Consider the following 19,186-nt stretch of genomic DNA (forward strand, 5'->3'; position numbering starts at 1 on the left):
AGTATCAAACATCCATTGCAACTTGTTACTTTTTCTCTCTTGTGTATACATATGTATTTCTCTTGATATGGCAAATAGGTTATTCTTACATGCAGCACACTTTTATGTACTTGAAGATGGGGAGTGAACTACTCTGCGCCTACTGCTGCCAGTTTCTTTAGCCTTTCCTTATTGGCTTTTCTTTAGATTTCTGGTCTTTTTCATTGCTTTACTTTATACTCAGTATGTTAAGTATCTACATTATATATATATATATATATATATATATATATATATATATATATATATATGTTTGTATGTATGTAAGCATACATAAAGTATATACTTTACACTTCATCTGTCCAGATAAGGGTTTCCTCAAATAACATGATGTATGCAGAGCTGGATCCTGTGGCAGGGTCAGCAGGGGCCCTTCATGCAGTCAGGGTGCCTGGAAGGAAGGAGAGAAGTGAATGTTTCGTGACTCAGGAAAGAATAAAACCCAAACTGGCATTGGTGTAGCAATCCCAGCAATTCTTTTATAGACAAATTAAGAGAAGAAGCTGGGATTTTGAAGATGCAGATAGCTACTGGAGATGGAGTGTTTACTCTTACATCTTATAAGTGTTGTTTCTACTCTGCTCCGGTATTATATGCATGTCTGCCGTGGATAGTTTGGTACATAACTTCATCACATAAAGCCCTGGTGATTTAGTCTCTGTGGAAAACAGAAAAAGGGTATATCTGTTCTGCGATGCATTACCAGTAGTCATCCACAGCGTGTGGACTGGTTTTTGTTGTTGTTTGTTTTTGTAAAATGCATGAATGCATTTCATGGCTGTTATTTTTACTCTACATTTCAGATTTAAAAAAAAATGCTATCTCCTGGTGTTTATGGAGAGGTAAATATTGCCTTATTTTGTCAATGATAATGTGCCCTTTTTTCCAGGTCAAAAAAACACATTTGTCTTTTCACTGTCAAGAATGTTCTGAGATGTGCAGGTGCTACAGTGAAATTAAATAGTGAGAAACAATTTCACAAGAATTAGATTTTTTTTATCAGCATTGAGTAAATGAACAGGAAATCTAGTTAGGCACAGGTGATGATAAAGCAGCTGCTGGTTAAATAAGAGCATTATTTTTGGAAATAATTCTTTCAGCTGCCTTAGAATTTTTTAAATGCAATTGGCTGAATCCAGAACTAGCTCATGCTGGTGCAGTCAGCCATAGCATGCATTACTCTGTTATCAGACAGCCAAATGATTCCTAACAGAACTTTTCTGCTTTGCTTTGGCTGAGGATGAAACAGTGCAACGTTTCTTCCTAGTGTTTTTACAGCTTACATTTGTGCTGGTGTAGTGCTGTTAATATAAGCCAGCCTTTAGGACTTAAAACTGAGTTTGTTTTTTATTCTTTTTTTTTTTTTTTTTTTTTTTTTTTTTTTTTTTTTTTTTTTTTTTTTTCCCCACACACCATGAAATGAATTACTTACATTTTTCTTGCCATCCAAGCAGCAAAGGGAACTCTAACATTGTTAAACATGGGTTTGATACCTACCAAAATAACACAAGAATGAAAACCTCATTCAATTCAGAATGGTGCAGAATGCATTGTATTTTGTATCCCTCTTGAATTTCCATGGGATCTTGTAGTACTGAGAACAGAAGGTCAGATTCCCAGGTAGATGGTATTGCAAAGTTTATTCAGTTAGGAATTTTCCACTGTGGTGTGGAATATCTTTTATTTGGTAATTTAATACAAGTGGAATTGTATTCTGTACATCTAGTTCAGTATGCCCCTTGGCTGGCCATGATGAGATTATCTATTCACTATATATCAGAGAACGGTAATTTCTCTTGGGTTTTTCTCTTGTTTCTCAAGCGGTCTAATTTTTTCATAATAAAATGAAAGGAAAATAAGATGATTCCAGTTAGGAATCCATCTTGTTTTGTTCCTAAAATTAACTGCTGGGAAAAATAATTAACTATGTTTTTTTTGTTTGTTTGTTTGGTTTGGTTTGGTTTGGTTGATTGGTTGGTTTGGTTTTTTTTTTTGTTGTTGTTGTTTGTTTGTTTGTTTTGTTTTGTTTTGTTTTTTGCATATGCTTGGGCATTGAGAATGGCCAGCTGAACGGAGGGAAGAACTTCATGAGCCTTAAGTGAGTGTGCATCTCATAGGTCATACTGCACATAGAATTACAGCTATCTCAGTATATACATTTATTTGGTGGTACAATTCTTCACTAGGATGGAAATTACAGTGGTTCTGAGCTGTCAGACAAACATCTATGAAATTAGACTGACTTAACTGAATGTCAAGAGTAGCTACTGGACTTTGCTTTATACTCGAGTTGAATATACAGAATGCCAGTGATCATTTAAATCTAAAAGAAAATACCTCAAAGCAGCACATGTTCAGATGAAGAATTTGGTCATGTATGTTTTCCAGCAGCTGTTTTTATTTTAGGTTTAATTTAAAATACCTTCAGCTTAATTTCATGTTCAGAGTCATCAAAGCCTACCAAAAAACCTCAGATTTTGTTTCACAGAGATCATTATCAAGTTCTGAGCAATTGTATGTTTATTACTTCCATATTTTGCATTTCTGGGGTTTCATATACTACCCAAGGGCACAGTCTAACTCAAAGAATAACAAGAATTGGCATGCTTTTCATTTGCTTTTTCATTATTACAGGCATACTGTATTATGACCTGTTTTAGAAACAAGCTGGTTTTGCTTTTTAACTTCCTATGTGTCTCCTAATGTTATGTTGCCTGGGCTCTAATCTCTAACGTTTAAAAAAAAAAAGAAAGTTATGAAATGGAGGGATTTTGGTGCTGATCCCTATTCATGCTATGGCCTTTCTACAAGGTTTTGTCATAATAAAGTTGTATGTGCAGGCAATTTGGGTGACTGATCGAAGCAGCAGAAAGGCCACAGCATACTAAGTCCTTTGTGTCTGAGTGCACTTTTTCTTGGGAGATAGATTGTTGTATCTGGCAGATCAGATACATGGTCACATCTTGTGTTTTACCAGTTTCAGCCAAAGCTTGCACCTCGGTCTGCTTCTCATCAAGTGTTCTTTGCTGTGGTGTCCTTCAGAGTAGTGACACTAATATGAGTAACGTAGGTAAAAGCACTAAAAAAAAAAAGTGCTTGACATGGATTGGCAACCCTTCCTGTGGCAGGGGGTTGGAATTTGATGATCCTTGAAGTCCTTTCCAGCCCAAGCCATTCTATGATTCTATATCTGTCCTTTTGCTTCAGCTATGGTGTCACAGAATTATTTCTAGATCTATTTGTGTCCATGACGGGAGGACAACAGTCCCTCAGGCCCACATGATGTTATGATATGGAATATCAATAACAAAAAGTCATAAAACTATGACATATAGTAAACCGCTTTTGTCATGTCAGCCACCTGTAAGAAAATAAACAGATGCAACGCTTTTTACTGAGGTAATCAGTCATCTACTATGGCTGTTTGCTTACTGGTGTTGATTGCTGATGTGAGTTCAGTAATAATAGCGAACTTTGAGCCAGTTTGTTATTATATTATAGTTTTGATCATTTATCCCATATGCATATTGAATAATTAATGTTACAATTTTTGCAGTTCAGTGAAGATGCTTTCATCATATTTAATATCCAGTTTCAGTTAGTTCATCAATAGCCCAACCTGTGCTCTGGGCAGATTGATGAGTTTATATCAGTGAAACTTTATCTGTGTTAAGTGTGAAAATTCCTCACAAATTTTGGAGAAGAAAGAAACTGTTAGAAGGCAATACAAAAATGAATTGGGAAGTTGGAAAGTTATTTTTGGTTAATACTTTAGTTGCTAATATTTGTGGCTGATGGGTTACAAGATTTTATGACAATATCTAGTCGTGGTGCTTTGCAGTCCTGCTCCTTGCAGGAGTCTGAATTCAAGGATGAAATTGTAGCTGCAGTAGATTCTGCATATGGTAATGAAGTGGCTTCAAGTGTGATTGTATCCCTAGATTTGGTTTGCTTTTTTTTTTCGACCAGACAATTGCAGTCTTCTTGGTGGCCTGCCAAGCTCTTGCTTCTAGATCTCATTGATAAACCAGGCCTCAGGCTCAAACTCAGTAGGTGCTGAGCTTTCATTTTATATATTAAACTATTCTATACACCTGAGAGAATGTACTCTAGAATCTGCAAACTCGAAACCTTCCTGGATGCTGTTTAGATTGATGATACAGTGAGTCTGTATAAGTTACATAACTAAGTCCAGTGAAGAAAACTGAGCTGTGGCTCAGTGAAATGGCTTCTGTCTCCTGTAATGTAGAACATTACACAGTAAATCATAGAATCATCTAGGTTGGAGGAGATCTTCAAGATCATCAAGTCCAACCATCCTCCTGACCCATTAAGTCTTATCATTAATGCCACATATGCTTGTCTTAAATTCCTCTGGAGACAGGGACTTCACCAATCCCTGGAAGCTCATCTGCTGTGAAGAAATTTTTCCTAATATCTAATTTAAATCTCTTCTGGTGCAACCTGAGATCGTTTCCTCACATCCTGTCATTTATCACTTGGTCCAGTAGTGACTGATTACCTTTACAGCTTTTTCAGCATTAGAATCATAGAGCAGTCAGAGTTGGGAGGGGCCTTTAAAGGTTTAAAAGTCAGGTTTCTCAGAGCCCTTTCCAGCCTGACCCTGAGTGTCTCTAAGGATGGGGCATCTGCCACACCTCCAGGCAACATGTGCCAGTGCTTCATCACTCTTAACATAAAACACTTTTTCCTTATAACCAATCTAAATCTTCCCTCTTTTAGTTTGAAACAATTTCCCCTTGTCCTATCACAACGGACTCTGCTAAAGAGCCTGCCCCATTTCTCTGAGTCTGTCCTTCTAGAGGAGGTGTTTCATTCCTTGGATCATTTTATATGCCTGAGTAGCCAAGAAGGCCAACAGCATTTTGGCTTGTATCAGAAATATTGCAGGCAGCAGAAGCAGAGAGATGATTGTCCCCCTGTACTCAGCTGTAGTGTGGCCAGCAGGAGCAGGGAGGTCACCATCCATTCTGGAATGGACTGCCCAGGGAGGTGGTGGAGTCACCAACCCGGGGGGTGTTCAAGGAAAGACTGGATGTTGTGTTGAGGGACATGGTTTAGTGGGAGCTATTGGTAATAGGTGAACGGTTGGACTGGATGATCTTTTAGGTCTTTTCCAACCTTGGTGATTCTATGATTCTATGATCCCCCTCTACTCAGCTCTGGTGAGGCCGCACCTTGAGTACCGTGTTCAGTTTTGGGACCGTCACTGCAAGAAAGACATTGAGGCCCTGGAACGTGTCCAGAGAAGGGCAGCGATACTGGTGAGGGGTCCGGAGCACAAGTCTTATGAGGAACAACTGAGGGAGCTGGGATTGTTTGGTCTGGAGATGAGGAGACTCAGGGGAGACCTCACGGCACTCTACAACTTCCTGGAGGAGGTTGTGATGAGGAGGGTTTTGGCCTCTTTTCCCAGGCAAAAAACAGGACCAGAGGAGATGACCAGAAGTTGTACCAGAGGAGGTTTAGGTTAGACATGAGGAAGAACTTTTTCCCTCAGAGAGTGGTCAGGCACTGGAATGGCTGCCCAGGGAGGTGGTGGAGTTGCCGTCCCTGGCAGCGTTCAAGTGGTGTCTGGATGAGGAGCTGCGAGATGTTTAGTGCTTGTGGGAGCAGTGGTGATGGGAGGACAGTTGGACCAGATGATTTTACAGGTCCTTTCTAACCTTATGATTCTGTGATTCTATGATTCTGTGATTCTCTGGTGAGGCCACACTTTGAGCACTGTGTTCAGTTTTGGGCCCCTCTCTACACTGAAAGACATCGATGCCCTGGAGCATATCCAGGAAGGGCAATGAAGCTGGCGAGGGACCTGGAGTACAAGTCTTATGGGGAGCAGCTGAGGGAACAGTGATTGTTTAGTCTGGAGGAGGCTCAGGGTAGACCTCATTGCTCGCTGTAACTCTCTGTGAGGAGGCTGCAATGAGGTGGGGGTCAGCCTCTTCTCCCACACAACTAGCAACAGGACGAGAGGAAATGACCTCAAGTTGTGCCAGGGAAGATTGAGGTTGGATATTAGGACAAAAAATTCCTTAGAAAGAGTGGTCAATTGCTGGAATGGGCGGCCCAGGGAGGTGATGGAATCACTGTTCCTGGAGGTGTTCAAGAAACATTTAGATGTTGTACTGAGGGACGTGGTTTAGTGGGGAAATGTGGGTGTTATGTGGATGGTTGTATTGGATGATCTTGGGGATCTTTTCCAACCATGGAAAAAACCATTTCTACAATTCTGTGATTTTTGTGGCCCTCCCCTGGATGTGCTTCAACAGATGCATGTCTCTCCTGCACTGAGAATTCCAAATCTGGATGCAGCACTAAATGTGAGGTCTCAGCAGAGCAAAGCAGTGCAGCAGGACTGCAGACCACGCTTATTTGATGCAGCCCTGGATGTGGTTGAAACAGTTCCAGCTTGCCATCCACCAGTACCCCCAAGTCCTTTTTGGCAAGACTGTGCTTCGTCTTACATCCTCCAGCTTTTATTGGTAGTGGAGGCTTCTGTGGCCCAGGTGCAAATCCTTGCACTTGGATTAGTTTGAACCTCATGGCGTTCTCTTGGGCCTACTGCTCCGCCTGTCTATGTGTCTGGAACAGGTTACCTAGTGTTGTAGTTGATGCTTTGTCCCTGGTGACTTTCCATGTGAGGATGGATAAGGCCCTGGGCAACCTGATCCAGCTGTGGTGACCCTGTTCATTGCAGGGGAGTTGGATGAGATGGCCCTCTGAGGTTCCTTCCAATTCTAAGGATTCTACGATTCTATGATTCTATTTATGATGTTAGCTCTGCAACAGGCTGTCAAGCTGATATGCTGCTAATGAAGAAAGGCATGCTAGAAGAGGTATGAAGAGAAGGCATACTAGGCTCCTCCACATCTGTCAGTTCTCAGAGCAATTACTCATGGAATTGGAACTACTTTTAAGCTCTGTGAGATGAACGCTGCTGTGTAAGGCTGTGTGAGAGTGGCCTGCTCTGGCAGGACACGAACACAGATGGGACCTTACAGCACAGGGAGACTGTTGAAATGAGTCTGCTGCTCAGAAGGGCTCTCTGGGATGTCACTCTGGTAGGAAGGTCTGGCCCTTCTTCAAGTAGTGCCTGGGTAACTTGAATTACCAGGGTGCAGTGATGCAGGCAGAGTTGGCTGTGTGTGAAGAAGCACAAGAGACAGGTGGCCAAGCAGGAAGCCTGGCTAGCCTGTCCTTTCCATGAGCCTGCTGCTGAGCATCAGCTCATGAGTTCTGGCTGCAGACTGTGGAATGGAGGTGGGGATGTAAATAAAGCCGGCTCACAGTGAATTACTTTTTTCTTTGCCCTTGTTCTACATGATTGTGGGCATGCTTTATGAGGGCAGTGTCTCTTGGCACCTGCATTGAAAGCACCAGTGGCTTAATTTAGCTTTGATTTAGTCAATACTGCTTTCTTGTGGCTGAATAAAAGGAGAAAACAAACTCTAGTGCACTGAAGGAAGTAAAGAAATGCGTGTTATTCATGGAAAAACTCCTCATACATGTTTTGAAAAGCAGATGAGCATTGACCGTATAGCTCAAACCAACTGCTTCCAGTTCCTATTTAAGGCAAGTAAAACAATTACGGAGTGAAACAAACTGGTGTATTCAGGGCAGTTTAATTACAGCTGTAAAGAATAAGTTGTGCTGCATTGATGATTGCCAACTCTTGTTGCTGTGCTGGGCTGCTGGGTGGTCTTGGACTCCTGCTTAGGTGCGTCTTGCCAGGATTGTCTTTGTGTTTGGGTCTGCACAGGGAGCCATGGATGCACTAGGATGCTAGTGAGACCAAACTCGTAAGGCTTGTAGCCCAGTTCTGCATACCCAAGAGTTTCGGGTAGGCAAGGCAAGTATGTAATCGTGCAGGCACTTTGCCAGGGCTTTTGAACAGTGAATGAGATTTAATTGTCAGAGAAATAAATTGCTGCTTGGAAAGAAGGTGATTGGCTCCAAGCCTGCTCTACATGCATTTCCCAGATTTTTTAATCTCTCTGCCCTAGCTTCCCTGTCTGCAAAACGGGAATAAAAATGAAAAGTTACTTCCTATTGTGAGATACAGGCCCCATGATGGGAAAGTTGCTGTGTTGATAAACGCCATGCAGGACTCTAGTTGGAAATGAAAAGAATGCTTCCCAGAGGCAGGGTATTCTTACCAAGAAAATAACTGACCTACAAATGCATTCCAGTGCTGCTGGTTGACCAGCAGGTAGGAAAGCTTTGACTGTGCTTTCCAATAGTGTGTTTTGTTTTATTTGTTTTTTTTTTTTTTTTTTTTTTTGTTAATCACAAGGCATCCGAATTTAAATGGAAGCTTTTCCCTACTGAAATTCAGATGGCTTTTTTATTTTTAAGAGCTTGTAATATGAATTGAATTATAGCAATTTGACAATACTAGATTACAGTCAGTCTTGATACTTCTCTTGCTAACAACTATCTGGTATTTCAGCATTATAGAGTGTGACTTTAACCCTCAGTTCCCTCTATGGAAGCAATACCTGTGCGCACAAAAACACCAAATCTTGATACTGTCCTGTTGAGGTGTGAGATGAATCTTTAGCAAAGTACCCGAACACTAGAGAAAGCCTTGAGAGTTTTATGTACACTCATGCACACAGTATTTTCTCCTGCTCTGTCTGCTGCTTGGTTTGCATCCCTGTCTGAGATGTTTTGTGCTATGATGAATGTCTCACACATCCATCAGAGGCATCCAATTTTAAACATCCTATTATTGTTTTCTGTGGAGAAGGTAGTGTTTTCCACTGAGCGCAGTGTCTCCATCCTTTTTGATGGCCTAACTCCCAGTAACATCTGCCTGAGATTCTAGAGTGAGAAGAAAACCTGTCTATTTTGGTATACATTATAAGCAGCACACTGCTGCTGAGTTAGAAGTGATTTCTCTAGGGCACAGAAGAGAAGCCTTAGAATTTGCTTATAATGTATTTATCTCAGTTTGGAGTAAATGCTTCTGCTTCTTAGGGAGTGCTTCCTCCATATATTTTCTTGAAGCTTGGTTTTTAAGATATGTTTAATTTCAAGTCCTTTTCTGACTGCAAAGGAACTTCGGTCAGCAGCTTCTAAGCATGTGACCTTGGATCCCTTCTTTGGCACATGGGTGTTCTGCCTGTCCTTTGTCCTCAGCTCACATCACCCTGCTTTCAGCTATCCTGAAAGAGAAGTGGCACAAAATACACAGTGGCCTTGAGAAGCATTTCAATCATTTCAGAGCCTGTAAAACAAGAACAATTATTTATGCAACTAGCTATAAAATTAATGTAATATTTTATAGACACCAAATCAAAGTAATGGAGTAAACAAAAGTGGATCCTTCTCTGTCTTACCATTTACTGCCTTCTTTTGGATATACCAACCACATGAAAACTACTGAGAAAAAATTATCTTAAGACTGGAAACAAAACACTTTACTTAAGAGCTGTTTTTAGGAGGAAAGTGCAAACAGGCCTGCTAGGATGATGATTTCTGTTGTCTGGGCTTGTGCCTGCATACTCGACTGCTGATGCCCACCTCTGAAAGTATGTCAAACTTGAAGCTGAAATGCACGTTCTGAGAATTTTGTGACCAAGTTATACATGGATCACATCTTGCTCAGGTTCCTCATAATTACTTTCAAATTTCTAGTTGTTCAGATATAAAGAATGCGTGTTTGCAGTCTAGTTGGCCAGCTCTCCAAAATAATTCCCATATTTTGTAGCATTACAATTGCAGTAACTATGTGTAGATGACCACCAGACTCCAGTTGGATGGTCTGTTTCACCCAGTCTTCTCTGGCAATGCCTAAAGGAGACACCCTTTTGGGAGAAACAAAAGTCTGACTGTTTTCTGCCATCCATTCTCTCCCAGCATTACATCTCTTACGTAGGGATTATTAGAAGGAAAACATCTACCTAATCCTGCTGGGATATGTGCATGGATCTCATGGATATAACGTTCACTAGTCCCTTTTGAAGCTGCTATTGCTGCCATTGAGGCAGCAAGTTCCAGAAGTTCAGTGGGTAAGGAAGGACTTCTATTTGTTTTAAATCAATGTTTAGACTTCCATCAGCTGCATCCTAGTTTTGGTACTGTAGATAGCTAAACAGTTCAGTATGCACCTTTTAGACTAGAGTTCATGATAAATGTGAATCTTGACCAAACATTTTCTCAGAAGAGTCATTCTCTGTAGTCTCTCGTCATGAGTCAGCTGCCCTGTCACTTGATTATAGTTGCCCTTTTTGGTGTGTTGTTTACCATTCCTTCTGTAAATGTGAGGAAGAGAAAATGGCACTTAAAATGTGGGTGCACCAATGCTGGATACAGCAGCAAAGTGTGTTCAGTACCTTTTCTTGAGTGTCCTGGTTTTGGATGGTGTAGAAGAGCTGAGAAGGGCCCCGCCAGGAGAGATGACCCACAATGGCTAAAGGGATGTTCCATAACACAACACATGCTCAACATAAAACCAGGTCAGATGGCTGCAAAGATTGCTCTTTCTCAGCATCTGTCTGACCAGAGGTTGCCTGGGGGTGAGCAGCTTTGTGCATCGATTGCTTTGCTTCTTGTTGCTGTTTTATGTGCTAGGAACTTGTGTTTGCAGTGATACCCACAGCTGTTCAGTGTTCACTTGGTACATCACTTCCACAGCAGGGGAGCCTACTACATGAGGATATGAGATTTTTTTTACAGTTTTTTTTTAATATACTTGCTTTTCTGTAATAAATATTATTTTTCTATGCTACCTTTATTAAAGTTCAGAAAGCAAATTCTGAAGGGATTTTCTTAGTTGCATTGTAAGTTTTATGGAAGAAAGTTCCAGCAGTATTTTGATAATTGATTTCACTTCAGAATGGGAATAATTAATAAACTCCTAAAAGGCAACAACATTTTGATACATTGCAATGAATTTGAAAAGTGACAAAAGAAATTTGAATTTAATTCTTTTAATTGATTTTCTTCTTATGTGAACTTTAACGCTACCCAATTGTTCACTCTTACAGTGACTTAGATTGACTCCCAATAGGATTTTCCTTCCATACCAGATTATTAGAATTAATTATAAAATGAACCTCAGCCTTTTCATGCTGTCAGTGTGTAAAGACAACTATCACAACAAAGGCAGACAAGAATGATCAGTAGCAAATTTTGGGAGTGGTGAAGGGAAGTAGTAAACAAGATTCCTGTTCTTGAGACAGTGTGGTAATTAAGTGACAAGTGTATACCTGAATCAACAAAAATGAGTTCTCATAGCAAGCACATAAGTCTGAAAATTGGAACCTGGTTGCCTCATAATTCAGCGTTCCTTGTTTCTCTCACTTCCAGCTTCACAGCTGAAACTGGTACCCCCCCAGTTCTCATTTGAAACTTCTTAGTAGAGTGTGCAGGGTGCAGTCTATAGCTTGAGGCCTGAGCAGCCAACAGGAGCCAGGCAGACATGTCAGAGAGTGCAGCAGCAAGCTGTCCACATTGATTAGCAGAGCATTAAACTAGATTAAATGGGGAGAGGAGATGGAATTCCGAGTGACAGAAGAAGAACCGAAGAATACTATCACTTTAGTATGCAGCATAGGAAAAACTCAGATTTGTTGCAGAGGAATTTAGGAGAGCTCTCCAAGAAGGCAACACAGTGCTTCTACACCAATGCATATGGCTTAGGAAATAAGCAGGAAGAGTTGAAAGCCATGGTACAATTAGAAAAATATGACCTGACCTGAAGCATGGTAGGAAGAATTGAACAACTGAGTATTATGATCAAGGGTTATAAGCTGTTTGAAAGGAAATGGCAGGACAGGACGGGCAGGAGAACTACCCTCTGTATTAAGTGGACAGATTGTTAAGGGCTGTCTCTGAGAAACAGCAATGATCAAGTTGAGAGCACATGGATTAAAATTAGGGACCAGATTAATAAAGGAGATCTGATGGTCAGACTCTACTACAGGCTGCCTGATCAAGGGAATCCTGCTTGATGGGGCTTTCTTGCTTCATCTGCAAGAAGTATTTCACTCACAGGCTTTCATCCTGATCACGCATTTCAGACACCCAGATATCTTCTGAGAAAGCAACATGTCTGGCTGCAAGCGATCCAGGAGACTCTTAGAGTTGTTGAGGTTAACTACCTGCTCCACACTTTCTGATAAATGTGAAGGGAGAATTGGCTTCGACAGACATGGAGAATGCTGAGGTACTCAATGAGCTTCTTGCCTTGGTCTTCATTGGCAGTCAGGCTTCTCATGCTGCTCAAGCCTCTGAGCCTCTAGGCATAGATCAGGGTAGCAAAATCTCTCCCACTGTAAAAGCAGAGCAATTCTGATGCTGCCTCATGAGGCTGAATGTGTACAAGCCTCTGAGGCTTGACATGCACCCCAAAGTCTTGAAGGAACAGGCTTATGTTTGCCAAGCCACTTTCCATCTTATTTGAAAAGTTATGTCTGTCAGGTGAAGTCCCCAATGGCTAGAAAAAAAACAGACTCATAGAACCGCTGAAGTTGGAAAAGACAACTGAGGTCGTCTAGTACAACCATCAATCCATCACCACCACGGCCACTAAAACATGTTCCTCAATGGCACATCTACACATTTCTTTAAACTCTCCAACACTGGTGATTCTACCACCTTCCTGGGCAGTCCGTTCCAATACCACACTGCTTTTTTTGAGAATTAAAAACAAAAACAAAAAAAAAAAAAAAAAAAAAAAAAACAACAAACAAACAAAAAAAAAACAAACAAAAAAACAATACAACCTGAACATCCCCTAGAACAACTTGAAGTTACTAGCTCTTGCCCTATCCCTGTAAACTGGGAAAAGAGGCCAACTCCCACATCACTACAGCCACCTTCCAGGAAGTTGTTGTAGAGAGCAATAAAGTCTCCTCGAGAATTCTCTTCTCCAAACTGAACAATCCCACTTCTCAGCATCTCTGCTCCAAGTCCGTAGTGTTGCCTGGGGTTATTGTGACCAAAGTGATCCACCACTTAGTCTTGTTGGAGTTCATACACTTGGCCTTAGCCTATTGATCCAGCCTATCCAGAGCCCTCCGTATGGCTTTCCTCCCCTCAGGCAGATTGACACTTCCAACTTGGTGTCGCCTGCAGGTCCAGTGAAGGACCGCAGTGGTGAGCAGAGAGCTGGAGCACCTCTCATGTAGACAGGCTGAGGCAGCTGGGCTTGTTCAGCCTGGAGAACATCCTGGGCATACGTCATTGCGGTTTTCCAGTACTTAAATGGAGCTTATAAAGAGGAGGGAGATCAACTTTTTACATGAGCAAATAGTGGTAAGACGAGGGAAAACGGTTTTAGACTAAAAGAAGGGAGATTTAGATTAAATACTAGGAGCAGTATTTTTTTCCTCAGGGGGTGGTGCAGGTTGCCCTGAGTTGCAGATGCCCCATTCCTGGAGTTGTTCAAGGCCAGGTTGGATGGGGCCCTGGGCAGCCTGATTTGATGGCTGACAGCACTGTCCATGGCAGGGTGGGTAGAACTAGATGATTTTTAAGGTCCCTTTTAACCTGTGCCTTTCTATGGTTCTGTGACCCAGCCTCTGGATTTTTGCAAAACTTCACACGCAGTCAGGGGAAATAACTTGCTGGAAAATCTGTCTGCATTTTAATAATATCTTGTAAGTTCAATCAGTAGAAAATATTTTACAATACTGCTTAAAAGAAAGTTACTACTGTGAACTAGTGAAAAGGTCTCCTGCTTCAGGGAGTTAAGATACTCTTGGCATCTGGAAGGGCATGACATTTTTCCCTTGTTTGATTATATAGGATATATTAAATATGACCTCAGTGTTTAAGGTTGCTCAAGCTGTAAGAGTTCAAAAGATTTCAAATAAGATTTTTTTTCCCCCAATTTATTTTGTTAAGACTTTTCAACAATTGTAAATAGTCATTCTTTTAAAGAACAAATAGCAAGAGGTTGAATAATCCACCTATGAGTCTGTATTTCATTACAGAGTTCAGGGAAGAAATGTAGCTAATGGTTGTTGAAAGATATTTAAAGTAACATCATTGGTGTATATACTAAAAAAGAAAACAACTTTAAGTCCAGTAAAAATGTATATATTTGTGAAACATTGATTATTTGGATGATATAAGAGGAATCCAAGTTATCAGTTGTGTGTTTGAAAACAGTAAACTGTTAGAGAGAACATATTATTAAATATCATACAATTCAGCACTTTGTCCTAGTACTTTGCAGAATAAATACACAATTCAGTGAGACATCACAGTTCACATTTAAGTAATAACAATGTAGTTAGCTTTCTCTACAGCTCACTGAAAACATGAAACAAATGGGACAAATGTGTCCAATTTTGGGCCCCTCACTGCAAGAAAGACATCGAGGCCCTGGAACGCGTTCAGAGGAGGGCAACAAAGCTGGTGAGGGGTCTGGAACACAGGCCATATGAGGAGAGGCTGAAGGAGCTGGGAATGTTCAGCCTGGAGAAGAGGAGGCTCAGGGGAGACCTTATTGCTCTCTATAACTTCCTGAAGGGAGGTTGTAGTGAGCTGGGGGTCGGCCTCTTCTCTCGTGTCATTAGTGATAGGACCAGAGGGAATGGCTTCAAGCTACGCCAGGGGAGATTCAGGCTGGACATCAGGAAGTATTACTTTTCAGAAAGGGTGGTCAGGCACTGGAACGGACTGCCCAGGGAGGTGGTGGAGTCACCAAGCCTGGGGGTGTTCAAGGAAAGGCTGGATGGCGTGCTGAGGGACATGGTTTAGTGGGAGCTATTGGGAATAGGTGAACAGTTGGACTGGATGATCTCTTAGGTCTTTTCCAACCTTGGTGATTCTATGATTCTATGAAATGAGGAGTAACTCAAAAGCCAAAGAGGAGTTTGGTCTTCATATCCAAAGGCATACAAGTTCTCAAACCACCTGTATACACATGGGAGCTGTGGTGGAATGAAGTACTCTGTCCTTACTGCCCTGAAGAGGACAGGAAGAAAGAACATCTGGTGGTCAACAGTAACATGGAGGAGTGAGATGCACTGCTTGTCGGACCACCAGTGCACTGTGTGCTCCTGCTGTGACACTGATGAAATCCTCTGCCCCAGTTGTGCATAATATGTTGCTCCTAAATGTGTCAAGTGGTATTCAACAGGGTCTGCCTAACTGCACTTGTTTCTTCCTTGTACCAGGCAGTTCAGATCTCAACTGAGTCATTGAAGAATTACTGTTATTACTAATAATATCTTATAATTGTATCTCCCATCTTGTTAGTTTTACTAAAGATTAAAACACATATGCAACAGTTTCAATTACATAGGATTTCTAGTGCTTTCTAGTGTACTGGGAGAAGAGGAACTAAAATGTCCACAAGGCAAAAAAAAAAAAAAAAAAGTGACTGTGACCAACTGTTTCATTGAATGAGTCACCTTCTTTTGAACGGTTAAAGTTTTCCACTAAGAAATAGGTTTTTTTTTTTGTTTGTTTGTTTGTTTGTTTTTGTTTTTTTTTCCTCCAAAAGTACTGTGGTTGTTTGAATTGCAGGAAGCTCTTAGTATCAGTTAGAAAGAAAACCTAGAATTTAAGGTTTGGCAACTTAACAGATGATTTTATTTCTCTCATGTCAAAAACACAAATCAAAGCAAAATAAGTATTTTCATTTGGATGCTTTAACTACAGATTCATAACTGTATAATCAATGAATATTAAGAAGTCATACTTACAAAATAAACAAGAGAGTTAGGCAAAGCAGATTATGATAACAAAAAGAAAGGAGATAGAAAGCTTACCTGTATCCTGGGCTCACTCACAAAACTCCAGCATAGCAGATCTCCAGAAGAGATCCTTCCCCACTGGCAGTCAGCTCTTAAATGGGTCCTGGGAGAGATGCAGCCAGGCTCCACCCCTTCCAGCAGCACAGGTGAAGGCAACTCACCTGTGCTCCCGTGGCTGACTCAGTGCTCACCTCGTGATCAGTCAGAGGTTCAGGCCATGACTCAGCAGTTCCCGTACAACATCAAAGACAAGGACTTTAAATCCCTTTGAAATTTTGCGTAGGAAAACAAAATCGCAGAGTTCTTCATTGCTTGTGTACACTCACATTCGCAAAAATTACATTAGTTTTCCAAAGTGCTCTAACAGTTGGTTAGAGCAGTAGTGATGCAATTTGAGTTGTGTATAATTTGAAGATATAAACTTTAGTTAAACCAAGATGGTTTTTGCAGAAACCTGTGGTAGGAATTTGGTCTCTGTGTTGTAGACCTGAGTCTCTGGGACTCTGGGAGAGAGTCCTTTGCAGGATTGTAGCCCAGGTGCACCCTCTGTTGAGCTCCAGAGAGCTCTGAAAGATACTTTTTTTCTGATATTTTCATTTAGAATCATAGAATCACTAAGGTTGGAAAAGACCTAAAAGATCACCCAGTCCAACCGTTCACCTATTCCCAATAGCTCCTACTAAACCATGTCCCTCAACGCAACATCCAGTCTTTCCTTGAACACCCCCAGGGTCGGTGATTCCACCACCTCCCTGGGCAGTCCATTCCAGTGCTTGACCACCCTTTCTGAAAAGTAATACTTCCTCATGTCCAGCCTGAATTTCCCCTGGCGTAGCTTGAAACCATTCCCCCTGGTCCTATCACTAATGACACGAGAGAAGAGGCCGACCCCCAGCTCACTACAACCTCCCTTCAGGAAGTTATAGAGAGCAATAAGGTCTCCCCTGAGCCTCCTCTTCTCCAGGCTGAACATTCCCAGCTCCTTCAGCCTCTCCTCATATGGCCTGTGTTCCAGACCCCTCACCAGCTTCGTTGCCCTTCTTTGAACACGTTCCAGGGCCTCAATATCTTTCTTGCAGTGAGGGGCCCAAAACTGGACACAGTTTCCATAGTGTTTCACATTTCCATAGTGTTTTCTATTTTATTTTATGAAGCTATGTTTTAAAGTGATGTGGTGATGGTCCATGGTGTAGCAAGAACAATATACACAGTACTTAATGAGGTGGCTGGCTCCTGCTCTGACTGCTGCATGTATGTCAGGGTTAATCCAGTACATTTGCATTCATTTGCTAGTTTTGCCTCCTTTACAGTGTATTATACTGGACCAGGCTGTAGCTCATACACCTAAGATTGACGGTAAGTGCTATGTCTGTACACATTCCCACTTTTCATATTCAATCGGCCTATTTTTTTCAGAGGTATCTTGTAGATAGGTTTCTGATAGTAGTTTTCTGGAGGAGATGGGCTAAGATATAGAAAATTATCCTGTACTGCCATGGACACAAATATATATAATGTAGTGATGCAGAGGGGCAGAGGAAAGCAGATACGCAGCCATGACTCAGTATGGACATTAAAGATGCAGCAAAGTGCATAGGCTAGAATGAATCCTTCTCAATCCATGTTATGGTAGAAAACTGAATAAGGGATAAGAGTCAGCACTGTGTGGTATGATACATTATGTGTGATTAAGGCTTTGCTATTACCATGCCAGTATTAGGACTTCTTTTGTCCTCTTTTTGTGTTTGCTTCGTGTTGCCTGTGACTTATTTGTGGATTAGAAAGGGAAGAGCTTTATTTTAATGTTGTGACTTAAACTGTTAGAGCAGATAAATGTATCAGGATGCTAGAGCAGTGCCAAATGCACAGTGCACAAAGGATAAATGCAAGCTTGCTTTCTTCTGCTGCTGTTGCATGAATTCCCTTATGAGAGGCTCAGGAGGGACAAGTAAGGGCAAGTGAGCTGAGCAGCTGTTACTGTTCAGGACCTAGGATCTAAGGCACTGGTTATTCCTGTGGGCTGGGGTGGTGTTTTTTGATTCTGTTTCTCCAAGGAAAGACCCACTTACTATATTGACAGTTATTTATTTGTGTTGAATTTTTCTACTTATTTCCTTATTTTAAGGGAACATCGTCTCGTTTAAAGGCTGGGAAAGCTTGTTGAGTGTAAGCTTGTTCAAAATCCAATAGACGTAAGACTCTGCTCTCCATATATAGGGCAGATGCTGGACCAAAATTTCTTGACCTTCAAGCTCTCCAAGTACGTTTCTACATGAAATTGGATTTGGCAACACTTTCATCAGTCACTTTTAATTGAGCTACATAGAAGTGTCACCATTTCAACTTGTTTCTAGATGTGCTACTAGTCTGGTATCCAGTAACAGAATGCACAGCTGATGGATTTCTGGTAACAGTGTGCTTTTCTCCCTATAGCTCATCCTTCTGCAGACAGCTAGTTTCTAGATCCTGGAAAGAAGAATAATTTATTTCTGTCCCTTGGACACTTTCTCTTGCAGTAAATGCCAACAACAAGGAGCAGGCTGACCCTTGTGCAATTAGAAATCATTTTCACTGTTCAAACACAGTTTTTATTTCCCTTCCTTTCATACAGGTTGATAAAGGTGTGTGGACAGCCCAAACAACAAGAAGGGGAACCAGCCATCAGGCCCATATAGTGCCACTGAAGGAAAGCAACTGAAGCCCAGACACCTTGTGTTGGCTCATGCTAGTCTGAACAATAAAAGAAGGTAACCCTAAGCAATAGCTGAGTTCAGATAAACTCTGCCTCACAATTCATGCTTGTGGTTCCTTTGTCCCATACTGCTTTAAGCCAGAGGCATATTTCTGTCATCCTGTCCATGCATGCTCTGTTATTGCCATTGCTGATAGTTAGATAAATGTGTATGTGATATTGCATTGCAGATCTCCCAGAAACAAACAGGCCAGACTTGATGTCTCTATTTAGCACCAGATGTTTTTATTTCCAGAAACTTTCAATGAAAATGATGAAAGCTTTTCCCTCAAAGTCTGAGTTTTTTCCACGGTTGAATCTATGTTGCTTAATATACAGTAATATATAAATACTCAGGACCCAGAGGGATGTAGGGCTTATCCCAGGGCAGAGATGAGAAGGGGGGAATGGGTGGAGAAGAAAGATTGATTGCCATGACACAAAGTCAGTGATTTCACAGGGCAGAAAGAGCAAGTTCTCCCTTCTCACTGGTGCAGGCAGCAAGATTCCTTGCAATCTGCCTGGTTTGTTACATAACAGGGAAGGAGCAGAACTATTTGTATTTAGGATTTTGTGCCCATTTTGGCTTCTGTTCTTTGGCTGCATGCCATTTGAGTAACTAGAATGCTGAATTATTGCCACTGGCCTCAGTCCTGGCGTCAGTGTCCTTGCTCCATGG

The 19,186-nt window shown here is 41.3% G+C and overlaps 1 protein-coding gene across 1 annotated transcript in view; it reads left to right on the forward strand.

Annotated features, from left to right (window-relative positions):
- Positions 1-19,186, forward strand: part of LOC306949634 (glypican-5-like) — a gene marked incomplete at both ends in the record, with an annotated part of 362,433 nt that overhangs the window by 109,523 nt on the left and 233,724 nt on the right. The window contains 5 exon segments of the mRNA XM_079539627.1: positions 18,388-18,393; positions 18,395-18,436; positions 18,439-18,465; positions 18,467-18,484; positions 18,486-18,523. Coding sequence (XP_079395753.1) covers positions 18,388-18,393; positions 18,395-18,436; positions 18,439-18,465; positions 18,467-18,484; positions 18,486-18,523 — 131 coding nt within the window.

Source organism: Tetrao urogallus, assembly GCF_951394365.1.
Source record: "Tetrao urogallus genome assembly, chromosome: 9".
NCBI lineage: Eukaryota > Metazoa > Chordata > Aves > Galliformes > Phasianidae > Tetrao > Tetrao urogallus.